Here is a 15,352-nt window from a genome sequence, read left to right as displayed (position 1 = left end):
GGGGGCGGGGCGGGAGCGGGCCGGCTAACTGCAATGACTCCCGGGAGATGGAGTTCGATGCCAGGCGCACGGGGCTACAAAGAGCCTATTGGAGGACTACAAGTCCCAGAGAGGAGCGCGCGGGTCCCGGGCCGCCACGCCCCTGGGCTGGGCTCCGGCCCTCCGCCCCCCTCGCAAAGCTTCGCTGGCCGCCCGCGGAGGGGAGGTTGCTGAGCGAGGGCAGGAGGTGGGTGCGGCACGGACGGGGACTTGGGGTGCAGGGACTGCCGGCGAGGGGTCACGGACCCATCTGGGCACCTGTCCTACCGTGAGAAGTCATCTAGCCTACCCTAGCCTCGCCATTCTCATCCATGCAATGGGAATAGCAACGTCTGCGGCTGCGGGGGAGGGGATGTTTATGGGGAAGAAGGGGCGGAGCTGGTGGAAGGAGCCTGGATGGATGGCGATAGTCTGAAAAGCCCGGATAATAAGGGCCGAAACTGTGGGAGGAGTCCGGTGGGTGGGTCAAGGAGGGGCGGGGTCTCTAGATAAGAAGTGGAAAGCGCGTGAGCTCGGAGAAGGGGCTGGGGAAGGGGTGCAGAGGAAGCCAAGGAAGCAAGCCTGAGTTGGATTGGGTGGAATGAGCCGAAAAGCGTTGGGGAGGGAGGGGTGGAGACGGAAAGATGAAAAGGATCCCTCTCGGCCCTGGAAAAGCCCAGCGTCAGCAGCGCTGATAGGACTTCAGTAAGAGGGTGCCCAAATGGGCACCTATGGATGCACGCAGCATCTTTTCCTTGTGACTAGAAAATAAAGAGCCCATCCTTTGAACTCGGCGTCACACATATGAGTTCATTCAACTCACACCCTGTGAAGACGTCACCATATCTGTTTACAATTGGGGAACCTGAGGCTCAGAGTAGTAAAGTGACTTGCCCCAAACCACCCAGGACTCCTTACTCTCAAGGCACTGCTTTCTTCCCTTCACTGCAGGGAAGTAGAGGTTTAATCTGTAGTGAATGGCAGGGAATAGATGACAAGTGTCCCGGTCCTTCACAGGCTGTGTGACAGGACCAGCTTCCTCACTGCCAACCTCCGAGGCTTATTGTTAGGATGAAATGAGGAGGTAGGTTTGAAAGCCGTTTGTTAATAAATTATCTTTCTTGTGAGGAGCAGGAAGACTGTGAAAGAGTGGTTGGGCCTGAGGAAAACCAGAAGGTGAAGCCTAAGGTTTGGCTCACCTAAGGGAGCCAAAAGGATGAAGGAAGATTCTGGAAGAGGGTCGAGGATGGTGATGATTGTTGGGAATCTACACCAGATGAGAGAATACTTTGCTGTGCAAGCCAGGTCATGTGACTTCCCTTCTTCAGCCCTGTTGGTTGACTTTTCCCTGTTGGTTGACTCCTTCAAAGATCCATGTGAGAAAAAAAAAAGATCCATGTGTGTCATCTGAGTTGGGAAGCACCTTCTCTGTTTGGTGAGCGCATAATGGAGCAAACAGCATTTGGGCCTTTTATAGATACGAACTGGGCAAAGCAGAGCTAAAGATACAGCTGTTGGGTGTGGGGAGGCCAGGAAGGGGAGGTGGAGGACGGTATCCCCAGATAGTCTCCAGGGCTGTGAGCCAGACTCTTTATCTGGTGGGCTGTGTAAGGTGGGGAAGACTGCTCTAGTTTTTTGGGAGACACATTACTCACTTTGAGTGCTGTCATCCTTGAAGTTTACCTAGCTATGTTCTATGTATCCCCTACACTTTGGGAGTTCTTATATTTACTTCCAGGTAATTACTTGAGCCTTGCCCTGTGCCTCAGATTCCAAACTGAAAATTCAAGAGACTATTTCAAAATAGAAAGTTTTAAAAATTCAGGAGAGATTGGTGAACCTCCCTATTGGTAGATGACAGTCTGGGACTAGGAAAATGGATCTGACTGAATGGGAAGAAAGTCTTCCTCCTTCCCCTCCCTGCCGACTTCTTGGGGTACAGATCCCTGTCCTGACAGGGTGGCCAAGCAACTGTCTACTTAAGGAAAGTGAGCCTTGGTAAGGGGTAAGAATAAAATGCTCTGGAGATGCAAAGGAGGAAGGAATGAATTGCAGCCAATGGGCCTGGCAGATGAATGGCATTTTCTTCACAGTGCAGGCAGAGGGATAGCAGATGCCAAACTGCAAAGATAGGAGAGGGTGTGATGTGGTTGGTCTGTAAAGTAAGGATAATAATAAGCATCTTCATCTATGAAATTAACATGCATAAAGGGCTTCCCTGGTGGCTCAGTCAGTAAAGAATCTACCTGCAATGTGGGAGACCTGGGTTCGATCCCTGGATTGGGGAGTTCCCGTAGAGGAGGGCATGGCAACCCACCCCAGTATTCTTGCCTGGCAAATCCCATGGACAGAGGAGTCTAGTGGGCTGCAGTTCATGGGGTTGCAAAGAGTCGGACACCACTGAGCAACTAAGCACACACAAAGTGCATAGCATAGTAGTAACTGCTCAGTAAACATCAGCCATTATTATTACTGCTGTTGTTGTTGTTATGATCACCATCATGTGCCCAAGAATTGGTCTAGGGCCACACAGCTAATGAAGTGGCAGAGCCTGATTTAAATGCAGGCCCAGGTAACACCAAAGCCCATGCACTTTCCTCTTCCCACAAACATCTGTGAGGCCCAGAAGCGGCCCCTCTTTGTTAACATTCTTGGTAAACCATCACAGGAATTTCTTTTCTACTGTAGTAGCAGAGACTAGGTTCAGGAGGAAGCAGGGGAAACAAGGCCTAAACAGCCATCTTCTCCCAGCCTGGGTCTCAGCATGGAGACAGGCAGGCCTAGTTTTGTGGTTCCTGTGGGCAGTTTAATCTAGGTAGGAAGACCACTTAGATGTACATTCTAACACCTCCACCAGCTGTGGGCTATTTTAGCTTAGCCCTGGTTGGTTCTTCATCCTCCAGAGCACTGATAAGTCAGGAGAAGATCATGAGATGCTAATGTTTCTTAGTAGTAGTAATAACATCTAATATTTATGAAATCTGGCTATTTACTAGGGCCAGGCACTCTGACTGGAACTTTACATCTGTAGTCACAGGAGAGAAGTGCTCTTTTCTTCCCTCTTCCTTCAAAATAAAAATATTCTTAGAATTTTTAAGCCTACAGAAACGTTGAAAGAATAGCCTTTCACTGATGCACCGATTCACAGTGATAACTTTGTTGTTACACACGTACACTTTTTGCTAAACTATTGAAAATTACAGATGTCTTGACACTTGACCTCTAAATTCTTCAGCATGTTATCTCCTAACATTCTGCACCATAACCATAAGACCATTATCATACCTAAGAAAAATAGCAAGAACTCTATTATCTACTAAACAGTCGAGATTCAAATTTCTCCCAACTGTCAAAAATTATCTCATATTTTTTAATCAAATTCAGTCAAGATTCATTCATTCATTGCATTTAATTATATCTCTTTAAGCAACTCATTTAATCTGGATAGAGCCCCTCTACTTGTTTAAATTTATTTTAGCAATAATTAGGTTCAACTTGCTTTTTTATTTCTTTTCTGGCAATGTTGTGTACTTATTATTGCATCACATTAGGAGGCATATGATATCAGAATCCTACTATCCTATCCATGAATGCTAAGTTTGATTATTGCATAAGGTCATAACAGCCTGATCTTTCCATAAAAGGGTAAGTTTTTGCCTCTTGTAACTAGTAAACGGGCTTCCCAGCTGCACGATGATAAAGAATCCCCCTGCCAATGCAGAAGATACAAGAGACATGGTTCAATCCCTGGGTTGGGAAGACCTCCATGAGTAGGAGATGGCAACCCACTCTGGTATTCTTGCCTGGAAAATCCCATGAACAGGCAGGCTACTGTCCATGGGGTCACAAAGAGTCAGACACAACTTAACAACTAAACAAGAAAAACAGCAAATTATGATCTGATATCTGTATATATTGCGGAATGATCACATAGTTACGAAAATTTTTTTTTTCTTGTGATGACAACTTTTAAGATCTGCGTTCTTTTGACTTGATCACATTAATCTTTGATGTCTTCTTTGCTGTCTGGAAAGAGATGTTCCAGCTCACCTTGAACTTTTCCTGTCAAAGTCCTGGGATCACCAGTTTCACCAGGAAACCATGGTTTCTTTTTGTAGGAGTTAAGGTTTAAAAACCAAGATCTGGGATCAGGTGTCCTCACTGCTACTGGGGTATCATTTCTAGGCTCTCTGAGCAGAGCTGAGACATGATAGATGTATACATGGATGGATGGATACAAAGACAAATAATTATCAATGCCTTGTAGATTGATTGTTAAAACAACTGGTCCTCAATGTGTAAAAGGAGTAGATTGCATGTAAAATACCTTCATTATGGAGGCTCAGTGGGCAATAATGTAGGGAATTGCACAGAAAGAGCCCTTGCTTGTTCTAAGGCTCTGTTAGTGTGTGGGCTATTAACTAGGACCTTTGCATCCGTGTTCAGTCTCTTGTTCAGGACCTGAGTTAGAGAAGACCCTAGGTTGCCTCCAAAGGACTAGCCCTCTGAGCAGTGTCCAAACCTGGAACCTCCCAGAGGCCATGACTCAGAGGTCAAAAATGGACACAAAGCCCTAGGCCAGGGATTCATTCTCTCTGTGTCTGTGAAATAAAGATAATGTGATCTGTCCTGCCTGCATCTCAGAGTTGTTGTAAGGATCAATATCTATTTTTTTAAAATTGCTAACCAGTCTTTTCAACATGTGTACTACAAAATTCCTTCCCCTTTTCATTGTCTTAACACCACAGTTTGAAATGTCATTGCCTTACAGTCTGATTTCGTACATTACACTAAGATATACTTTTTCAAATACTCTTAGGTCAGTTTTTCCAAAATAGATTTTAATCTTCTTTTTTTAATCTTTTGAAAAAATACTTTTGGGCATGGGATTAGAATAGCATAACAACTGTAATTAATTTTTAAGTGAAGTGAAAGTGTTAGTCGCTCAGTCATGTCTTTGCGACCCCATGGACTGTAGCCCGCCAGGGTCCTCTGCCCATGGAGTTTTCCAGACAAGAATACTGGAGTGGATTGCTATTCCCTTCTCCAGGGAATCTTCCCAGCCAAGGGATTGAACCTGGGTCTCCTGCTTTGTGGGCAGATCTCCCATCTGAGCCAGCAGGAAAGAACAGCTTTTAGATACTGCCTCTCAGAATCATCACAGGTCTCTGTTTATTCAAGTCCTGTTTATGCTTCTTAATAAAGAAGCATATGCTTCTCTGTTTTTGAAGGGAGCACAGGGGTTTTTTAAGATAGGTGTTAATTTTTTTTTTTAAATATTTACTTACCTGGCTGCAGGCCTGCAGGACTGACCTGTGGGATCTTTCCTTGCAGTGCATGGACTTTCTAGTTGCCCCGAGGCATGTGGGATCTTAGTTCCCCAACCAAGGATCACACCCACGTCCCCTCAACTGCAAGGTGTATTCTTAACCACCAGACCACCAGGGAAGTCCCTGGACAGCACAGGCTTTGAAGAGAGGCCTCACTTGGAATTCTAGCTCTGCTGCTGCTAGCTGTGTGATCTTATGCAGCTGTCTTCACTATTCTGTGCTTCAGTTTTATAATCCAGAAAATAGAGATAATAATTGTACCTACATCACAGTCTCAGTGTGGTGTTGCAGTGACATATCTACAGGAAAATGCCTCACATAGCTCAGGACATGTCCTCAGTGCTCAGGAAATGTTGATTCTCTGCGCACTCACTGGTCATGCGTGTCAGAATCAAAATGAGGTGGCAGGTATGAGAGCACCTGGTAAGAGGTAGGAGAGGACAAGTGCCAAACCTCTGCAAGGGGTTTGACTGCTGAATTCCCAAGGTCATTCAGAGCATGGCAGTCAGACGGGCCTGGGCTTGAATCCTGGCTCTGCCACAAATTTCTTTGGGCAAGTCACCCGCCTGTTAGAGCCTCAGATTCTCATTTATGAAGTGGAGATAATGCTTTCCTCAAAGGAAGTTACAAGGATTAACTGAGCTAATGTGTTTAAGATACCTAGCAAGTACCTAATAAGTACTCACCAGGCAGTAGCTGTGTCTCTTGTGAGACCTGCGGGAATGGTTTTAAAGGACATAGTTTTAAAGGAGGACTCTAGAGCAACGTCTTAACTGCCCTTCCTTACAGGACACCCACTCTCAAAGAATTGTATTTCCTTTGTTACAATTAGAGGTTGCAACTGGGTGATTTTCAGGCTCTAGACTGGGATTGCCCTCCACATGGTACCAGGCTGGGCCTTAAGATCCACCACCCCTCATTTGGGCCACAGACCCATTTCAGGGAGGAGAGAATTCCAGCCACCTCCCAAGTTACCAGGCCCTTTGACCTTCCCTACCCAGACAGATGGTCCAAGGATCCACCTGGCATAATTTCCTGGTTTTCTCAGAGAGGGAAATGGGCTGATCTTTTTTCTTGGTTCTTTTCGAGTCTAGAGGCAGACTTGGAAATTCTCCTGCTTAAGAAAAATTATTTGTTCAGACACAGTGGTAGAATTTCTTTTATCTCCTGCTTCGTGGTTTGGTTTGTAATTCTCATTCATCTTTTCTAATCTGGCTTTTAAAAAAACCTGGCTTTTTGTGTTTTGTTGCTTTGTCATTAGGGATTGTGGGTTGCTATTGAAATAGCAGGGTTTAGACTTGTGGTGTGTCAGCTATGGAGGGGCTCCAAGCCATCCAGGATCCAATCCCTGTATCCTCAGGTGTGAGTGAGCAGAGTCCCAGGCCAGCCACAGACTAGCTGCTGAAAGACCTACCCCGGTCCGATCTGGGCAGAGAATAAGGGAATGTGCACTTTCCACTCACGTTAGGGCCTCAGGGTGGGAAGAAGAAACGGTGAGAGGTGTTGGACTCGCACCGACCTGGATTCAGATCACAGCTCCTCCAGTGACTAGCTCTGTAACCTTGAGCAATCTCTTAACCTTCCTGAGCCTCGGTTTCCTCATATGTAAAACAGAAGTAATAGCATCTGTCTGACAGGGTGCTTGTATAGACATCAAGTGAGATAATGCAGGTGAAGAATCAGCACAGTAGTATCATTCTCTATACTTCTCTATATATTTTTGTTAAAAATTAATAAAATGCTACTGTGTGTTAGCCAAAGCATTATAAAAGCAGGAAGTGTGTGCTCAGCAGGTGGTAGCTGCTGTCTTGCCAAGCAAGCTGCCTAGCACTATTTTAAAAGGCTGCTTCAAGGATTCTCAAACTTGTGGAAGCTATGAAACAGCCTTTTGTTGCTGTTCCAGCTCTCAGCAGCCTGTGAAGGGGAAAAAGAGTGAGCTTTCCACTCCCTGGCCGTGTGTCCTGGGCAAGACCTCAGTCTCCTGAGTCGCTTGTTTCCTATCTGCCTAACGGAACGATGCCTGCTTTGTAGAACTGCTGTATGAATTAAAAGGGCTGGTGGGTGTAAAGGCCTAGGATGTAGCCGAATAGAATGCTCAGTACATGTTCATTCCTTCCTCCCTCAGCCCCTCCTCCATAGTACCCCCAGCACCCACCATGTGCTCGGCAGTGAACACACAGGGACAGGAGCTGGGTCACCACTGTCACAGAGATCACAAACTAGGCAGTGGTTTTCACAAACAACTTTTATCATAACCCACATTATGAAGGTACACTTTATATCACCTTCCAGTTCTTTCTCTCTCTCTCACACACACATACACAAATGAAACAAAAGTTTCACAACAATATATATAAAACTGGTCATAACCCAGTATATTATATTATTCATGACACAATCACAATCTTGGTTTTTTTCCAGTTTATGAAGGCATAATTTATGTGCAGTAAAAGTCACCGTTTTTAGGTGTACAGTTACATGAATTTCTATAATCATTATAGTCATTTGACTACCACTACATCAAGATATCAAATATTTCTGCCACTCCAGAATATTCCTCCAGTCTCTTTGTAGCCAGTCTTACCCCCAGCCTCTCCAATTACTGATCTGACTTCTGTATCTGTAGTTGTGTCTTTTCCAGAATGTTGTATAAATAAAATCATACACCATGTGACCTTTTGAGGCTGGCTTCTTCCACTTAATAGGATGCTTTTGGGATTCTTCTGTGTTGTGTGTCAGTAGCTAGTTGGCTTGTATTGCTGAGTCACAGTCCATTTGTCTGTGACCTCTTTTGAGTTAATTTTTCATCTGTGTTGCGAGATATGAGTTGAGGTTCTTTTTGTGCATATCAATGTCCAGTGATCTTCACCTTGAGAGAGCCAGGGAGGAGGGCCAAATGCAAAGCAGATCATTACATGATTGATTACATGATGGAATGGTGGGCTGTGCAAGAAACCAGAAGCCCCAAGAGGAGAGCTGGCAAAGTGGAGGTTTGAGGATAGATAGAGGCAGTGACTCATAGGTTGAATGCAGAGAAAGTGGAAAAAGTGAAGAAGGGTGGTATAAAGAGAGCAAAGGCAGGGCAGGGGAGGGCCGATGGTGTCAGGACGGCCGAAGCTTATAGTGTGGGGAGAGGCAGGATCGAAGGTGAGATTGGATTGCACACAGTAGTCAGAGCAAGCAGCACTGCTTCAGGAAAATCAGCCTGCAAACTGAAATGGAAGGTGGACAGAAAGGAGGCAGGGAGCCATGTGAGGATGTTGGGGGAGTTGGGGTGAGCCCTGAGCTCCAGGAGTTCCTACAGAGACAAGTTCAAGGAGACAGTCGAGAAAAATGTTAGGGATGCTGAGTCAGGGCTGCCTTGTGAGCTCACGCAGATGGGTGGTTGAGAAGTCACAGCAGGTTCTGGGGAAGAGGAACTCTTTGTGAGGCTTCTGGTATCCACAGAAAATCCAGGTGGGCATGTCTGAGAGGCAGCTGGCTACACAGTGGGGCTGGAGCTCAGTGGTGAAAGCCCCTGCCACCCTCAGTGAAGCTCCTCAGCCTTGGGATGCCAGTTCCTACCCCCTTGTGTCATTGTGGCTCTCAGACCGAGCCTGTGGACTTGCCACGGTGGGCACCGGGCACTGTGACTAGGAAATAGTGGCTGGAAGGGCTGACTTCTGTGATTCCTGAGTCTATGGAGAAGACCACAGGGAGCCCCCTAGTCTGGGGTCAGGAGACCTACCTTCTTTTTTTTTTTTCAATTGGAGGATAATTGCTTTACAATGTAGTGTCGGTTTTCTGCCATATAGCAACACGAATCAGCCATGGGTATACACATATCCCCTCCCTCTTGAATCTCCCTCCCACCCCTCGCGGTTGTCACAGAGCACCAGGCTAAGCTCCCTGAGCTATATAGAAACTTCCCATCAGCTATCTATTTTACATATGGTAACATGTATTTCTGGAGAAGGAAATGGCAACCCACTCCAGTACTCTTGCCTGGAAAATTCCACGGACAGAGGAGCCTGGAGGGCTACAGTCCAGGGGGTCGCGAAGAGTCAGACATGACTGAGCGACTTCACTTTCATTTTTCACTTTCATGCATTGGAGAAAGAAATGGCAACCCACTCCAGTGTTCTTGCCAGGAGAATCCCAGGGACAGAGGAGCCTGGTGGGCTGCCGTCTATAGGGTCGCACAGAGTCGGACACAACTGAAGCGACTTAGCAGCAGCAGCAGCAGCAACATGTATTTCAGTGCTACTCTCTGTAGTCTTCCCACCCTCTGCTTCCCCCAGTGCGGCCATAAGTCTGTTCTATGTCTGAGTCTGTATTCCAGGGGTCAGGAGACCTCCTTCTAACCAGCCTTGGCCCAGACTGCAACTCCCAGGACTGCCCTGGGCGAATGGCCAGGAGCCGCACAGCAGGGCGCGGGGGCAGGAAGGCGGGTGCCCTGCTGCTTTGCATGCAGGAAAATAGAGGAGTTGAGTGCCCATCCAAGGGCCCCTATGTATGCCCTGTGGCACCTGATTGTCCTCCCCACCTGTTTTGAGCTCTTCAGAACTGATGTACTTAAGAGATATGGGGTTTGCAGCACAGAGAATTGTCCAGAAAGACAGCCCAGCCTCTCTGCCGTGGAAGCCTGCTCTTTCCGTGGAGCTCAGCCACTTCAAAGAGTCTGGGCCTTAAAGAGAAAGAGAGACTGGAAAGTAGAAGGTGCAGATTACTGTCTAGAAAGAAAAGGAGATGCTGGAATGAGAAAGCAGGTGGCCCACTCCTAGGTCCAGCTCCTGCCTGCACCCCCTGGAGGGAAAATTGGTCAGACTCGGGCCCCAGGCCAAGCATACCCTCAGCTGCAAGTCTCAGCAGCGTGGTAACCGCCCCTTCCTAGGAGCCCTCCCCCACCCTTCTCTGTTGGACACCCCCCTTCCCCCCACCCCACCCCCACCCACCACCACTGTCTCGCAGCCCATCTGCTCCGGGCTTCTGCTGATGATTTTGTAACTTCATCATGGGCTTGTTTCTCTTCAGACACTCCAGATGGTTAATGCCTTTCTGCAGTATCAAAGTGCCCCAATATACAGGGACAGAATCACACCCCACCCCGCCAAAGAATTGGGTGGGGCAGCCGAGAGTCCTCCACACCCAGCATGGCCACCACCCTCTGGAGTAAAGGGGTCTCGGTGCAGTCGGGCTTCCCTGGTGGCTCAGATGGTAAAGAATCTGCCTGTGCTATGGGAAACCCAGGTTCGGTACCTGAATCCGGAAGATCCCCTGGAGAAGGGAATGGCCACCCACTCCAGTATTCTTGCCTGGAGAATCCCCATGGACAGAGGAGCCCGGTGGGGCAAATAGTCCATGGGATCGCAAAGAGTCAGACACGACTGAGTGACTCACAGTTTCACAGTGCAGTCAGCTTCCTCAGAAGGCAGATGTTTGGTGACAACTGCCCTGGCCCGCTTGCTACCCCTGCTCGGTGACTTTGAGGGAAGTCCCCTGCTTGGACCTCACTTTCCCCATCTGGACAGTAAACGTGCCAGAATTCATTCCAGACCACTCCTGCAGCTCTTGGTACATTGTTCTTCCTTTTTTCCATCCTTTCTTCCTTTTATTTCATTCTTTCTTTATTATTGAGGTAGAGTTGATTTACAATATTAGTTTCGGGTTTACAGCATAGCAACTCAGGGTTTTTATAGATTACACACCATTTAACGTTATTATGAAATATTAGCTGTACTCACTGTGCTGTAGCTGGTCATTTTCCTTGTCACTGCCTGTTGTTGCAGTCTCCTCTGCCAGCCTGGGCTCTTCTCAGGGGCAGCACTGGGACTGATTCCTACCTGTGCCCCCACACCCAACATTAGGGAAAGATTGCCGGATTCATGGCACAGGTTGACTCCTGGGAAGATATCATGTTAGGAGCAAAAACAGTACATCCCCTGATTTCTAGAACCTTAAGGAAAAGTTAGAATCTAAGACTTCAGGTTGAAGGAGACTCGCCAGCCACGGACAGTAGAGGCTGTGAGGTCAGTGGGGGGATAGTGGGAGAGAGTTGTTAAGGAGTGGGTAAAGAGCCCTCAGGAAGGGTGCTTGTTGGCAGAAGCCCACATCCTCACTAACCACAAAGCAAGGTTCAGAGGAGCCTGGGGTTCCATCATGGTAGGAAAGGGCAGGCCATCAGGAGCCAAGGGCATCTTCATGGCCAGGCAAGTCATCATGGGAGGGTGAGAATCCAGAAGGAGCGTCACTGAGAGTCCAGAGGGCTGAGTGACCCATTGAGGGCCTGGAAGATAGATACAAATGGTACTAATCACAGCCATTTGTTGTGCATTCTTTTAGACAGAAAAATAAATAAAAAGGCAACAATGATACAGCAGAAGGAGAATGGGGCTTGGAGTTCTACACCTCAGAACATTTGTTAAGTACCAAGAATGGCCCAGTAGTTGGCTAGTAAGCATGAATACATTTTTATGTCTCGTATAAAGGCAACTGGGCTTGAATCCTACAGGACCCTTCACCACTGTAAGCCTGGGGAGTGAATCCTGGCAGTTTTCCTCACAGTGGGGATGATTGGTGATACTGTGTATGTCAAACGATAGTGTATAAGCAAACGTACATAAGAGCAACCAGAATAGTATTCAGTCCAGGCACATTTTCTGCCTTTCCTTAGGCCAATGGTTCTCTGTCCTAACTGAACACTTAGAAGCAGCTTTTAAAATATATCAATGCTGGGGCCACATGCCACACCAATTAAAACAGTCTCTGGAGGGTGGGACCCAGGCTTTGTTTTTTCTTTTCATTTCTTTCTTTTTTAACTCCCTTAGTGAACCTAATACTCTTTAGACAATGTGACAATTATTACCCATGCAATTGTTCATCGAGTTACTCATTCATTTCGACTCCAAGGACATACAATAAGAAATTGAGAACCGTGACTACCCAGATGTTATGGATTGGATGTTTGTGTCCCCCAGAATTCATACATTGAAATCCCAACTTCCAATGGGGTGGCATAAGGTGGTAGAGCCTTTGGGAGATTAGGTCATGAGGGCTCCACCTTCATGAACGAGATTACTGTCCTTATAAAAGAGACTCCAGAGAGCTCTCTTGCCCCTTCTCCATATTAAAACACAGTGAGAAGATGGCCCTCATCAGACACCAAATCTGCCCTTACCTTGACGTTCAACTTCCCAGCCTCCAGAACTGTGAGAAATAAATGTTTGTTACTTAAGCCACCCAGTCTACAGTATTTTGTTATACCAGCCCCAAAAGACTAAGACATCAGATATGGTTGGGTAATGGTCATTTCTTTCTTTTCTCTCTATAGGACTATTTTCCTTGCACCCCAGCCTTCCTGCCATGTCTGACCCCATCACGCTCAATGTCGGGGGGAAGCTCTATACAACCTCACTGGCAACCCTGACCAGCTTCCCTGACTCCATGCTGGGTGCCATGTTCAGCGGGAAGATGCCCACCAAGAGGGACAGCCAGGGCAACTGCTTCATTGACCGTGACGGCAAAGTGTTCCGCTACATCCTCAACTTCCTCCGAACCTCCCACCTGGACTTGCCCGAGGACTTCCAGGAGATGGGCCTGCTGCGCAGGGAGGCCGACTTCTACCAGGTGCAACCCCTGATTGAGGCCCTACAGGAGAAGGAGGTGGAGCTGTCCAAGGCCGAGAAGAACGCCATGCTCAACATCACGCTGAACCAGCGTGTGCAGACGGTCCATTTCACCGTGCGTGAGGCACCCCAGATCTACAGCCTCTCCTCTTCCAGCATGGAGGTCTTCAATGCCAACATCTTCAGCACCTCTTGCCTCTTCCTCAAGCTGCTCGGCTCCAAGCTCTTCTACTGCTCCAATGGCAACCTCTCCTCCATCACCAGCCACCTCCAAGACCCCAACCACCTGACTCTGGACTGGGTGGCCACCGTGGAGGGCCTGCCGGAGGAGGAGTACACCAAGCAGAACCTCAAGAGGCTCTGGGTGGTGCCAGCCAACAAGCAGATCAACAGCTTCCAGGTCTTTGTGGAGGAGGTGCTCAAAATCGCTCTGAGTGATGGCTTCTGCATCGACTCTTCTCACCCACATGCTGTGGATTTTATGAACAATAAGATTATTCGATTAATACGGTACAGGTAAAAGGACCCCAGCAACACTGGAGGGGGTCTTCCCAAAGCCAGGATGTTGGAGAGTGTCTCACCAGTGGTGTGAGGCAGGTTACCTTACTAATATGCATTAATCGCATACCAGGACTTGATTCCCCCCACCCGATGCAGTCCACTCGTAGGAATCCATGTGTCCTCTTGACACAGCCTCCTTTTTCCTTGCTTCTTTGAGCTAGAGATGGGCAGTTTGCTGTAAGTGAGGTCTCCCATCAAGTCCTACAGGAGGCCGTAGGACTTCCTGGCTAGATAGAGAACAGCACTTTTCCCTTGGACTCCAGCTCTCTGTACCATGGGGCACTGCCTGCAGCCCTTCCTTTGGTAGAGGAGGTGAAGTGAGAACAAGAAGCTCCCTCTGGTTTCTCGGGAAAGGAAGTCCCCAGAGATTCCCATCCTGCCTGCCCCTCCATCCCTAGGATGTGGCCAGGACCTGGGGCTTGCTTGGCTGGCTTGGAAATGAAGTAGGTAGTGGGAGCGGGATTTGAGCTGGCCTGGCATAGAGGAGTGAGTCTCCAGGGTTCAGAAGATGGGGCTGTACCCTCTTGACGGGGCCAAATCTAGGCATTTGGGGATTCCTGGCTTCAGAAATGAGCTGCTAATCCCTGTGAAGATTTGAAAGTATCTGGAACCAGTACAATGAAAGGCACTTCATAATGTGACCTGATCCCTGACTTCTTTCTCCAAGAATTTGAAGTGTCATTGAAACAGATCCTTTTAAACAAATATATTATGCACTCTCAGGGCTGGAAAATAATTCAACAGTCATTTAGTGCTCTCCCACCCCAAGCACACCCCAGCACATTTGGGGCTGACTGCTTCTCCCCAGTACCTTCAGGAGATCAACTATCTGCTTGCGTACTCTCAGCAACAGAACGTCTGTCATCCCCACAGCCAGCCCCTGTCATGGCTGGCTGTTAGAAAGTCCTTCCTTATCTTGAGCTGAAATCTGTCCTCCCACGACCATTTTCTGTTCCTAGTAGACCTTTCTTCTCACCCAAATGTGTATTTTCTTTTTCAAAATAGTCACTTTGAGAGGCCACATACCTATTCTGAAAATGTTACTACTTGGAATTAGGATTCCCCTTGGGATTTGTCTTCAAAACCAAGGTTAGCCAGCTGACATTCCCTGTAAGTCATCCCTGTCCCTGTAAGTCATCCCTGTCCCTATAAGTCATCCCTGTCCCTGTAAGTCATCCCTGTTTTTTACAGCTTCACTTTGTTTATGACCCTCCCTCCTCACTGGACGTGATCCTTCATAGCTTTTGGCCATCTTCTGGTAAGTTTGAAGATTGCTACCCCAGAGTAAGAAGACCAGGGTCTTGGCAGTGTGTAGCAAGGAGCCCAGGAGTGGTCTTCACCATAACACTGCCCTTGGAGGAAGTGTCCAGCCCCTATAACACTGCTCTGAGGGATGTGGTACTCTTTCTGTGCATAACCAGCCTGTTGACTTCCTTGGGGTGAGACCCAGGGCAAGACACCCTGAGCCACCACTTCCCAGGGGTGATAAGCAGTGCAGATCTCAAAACTGCACGTTATGATTCATCCCTGGAATGAGGGTGACCTTGGACGTCCCACAGTCTTCCCCACTAGGCAGGGGCCCTCAGACAAAGCCAGAGATACCTGGTGCCACAGGTAACCCAGGGGATGGGCTGAGGAAGGAGCTTGTGTGCTCGGCTGTGGGAAAGGCCACATCCCTTAAGTAATAAAGGTCTTTCCCCCCCGTACAGTGGGACCCCTGAGTCTCATAACTGTCCCAGGCCACCAGACTATTGGTATTCGGGAAAGCCATTCAGGAGAACCCACTTTAGACCAGCCAGCAGAAGCTGTGACCACAACAGAACAGTTTAAGGAAGAAAT

At 47.8% G+C, this 15,352-nt stretch overlaps 1 protein-coding gene and 1 long non-coding RNA gene across 2 annotated transcripts in view; one reads left to right on the top strand and one right to left on the bottom strand.

Annotated features, from left to right (window-relative positions):
- Nucleotides 1-7,754: 7,754 nt before the first annotated feature.
- The window catches only part of LOC145524739 (uncharacterized), a 54,406-nt gene continuing 46,808 nt past the window's right edge, over nt 7,755-15,352 (bottom strand). Inside the window, exons 2-3 of the long non-coding RNA XR_014067795.1 lie at nt 11,072-11,613; nt 7,755-10,014 (exon numbers count right to left, since the gene is read on the bottom strand). This is a non-coding gene — a long non-coding RNA (uncharacterized LOC145524739). The remainder of the gene's footprint in view (nt 10,015-11,071; nt 11,614-15,352) is intronic.
- On the top strand, nt 10,943-14,376 carry KCTD21 (potassium channel tetramerization domain containing 21). The gene has a single exon (XM_081537578.1). The coding sequence runs from the start codon at nt 12,690-12,692 to the stop codon at nt 13,470-13,472; it is 783 nt and encodes a 260-aa protein (XP_081393704.1). The 5' UTR covers nt 10,943-12,689; the 3' UTR covers nt 13,473-14,376.

This window comes from Giraffa tippelskirchi, chromosome 10 (genome assembly GCF_054371585.1).
Source record: "Giraffa tippelskirchi isolate mGirTip1 chromosome 10, T2T-mGirTip1v1.2.pri, whole genome shotgun sequence".
NCBI classification, from domain to species: Eukaryota; Metazoa; Chordata; class Mammalia; order Artiodactyla; family Giraffidae; genus Giraffa; species Giraffa tippelskirchi.
The sequence above is the reverse complement of the archived record's forward strand: the minus strand, read 5'-3'. Positions and strand labels throughout refer to the sequence as shown.

Coding starts and splice junctions, on each gene's coding strand:
- KCTD21 (XM_081537578.1), top strand. CDS start 12,690: ATGTCTGACCCCATCACGCTCAATGTCGGGGGGAAGCTCTATACAACC.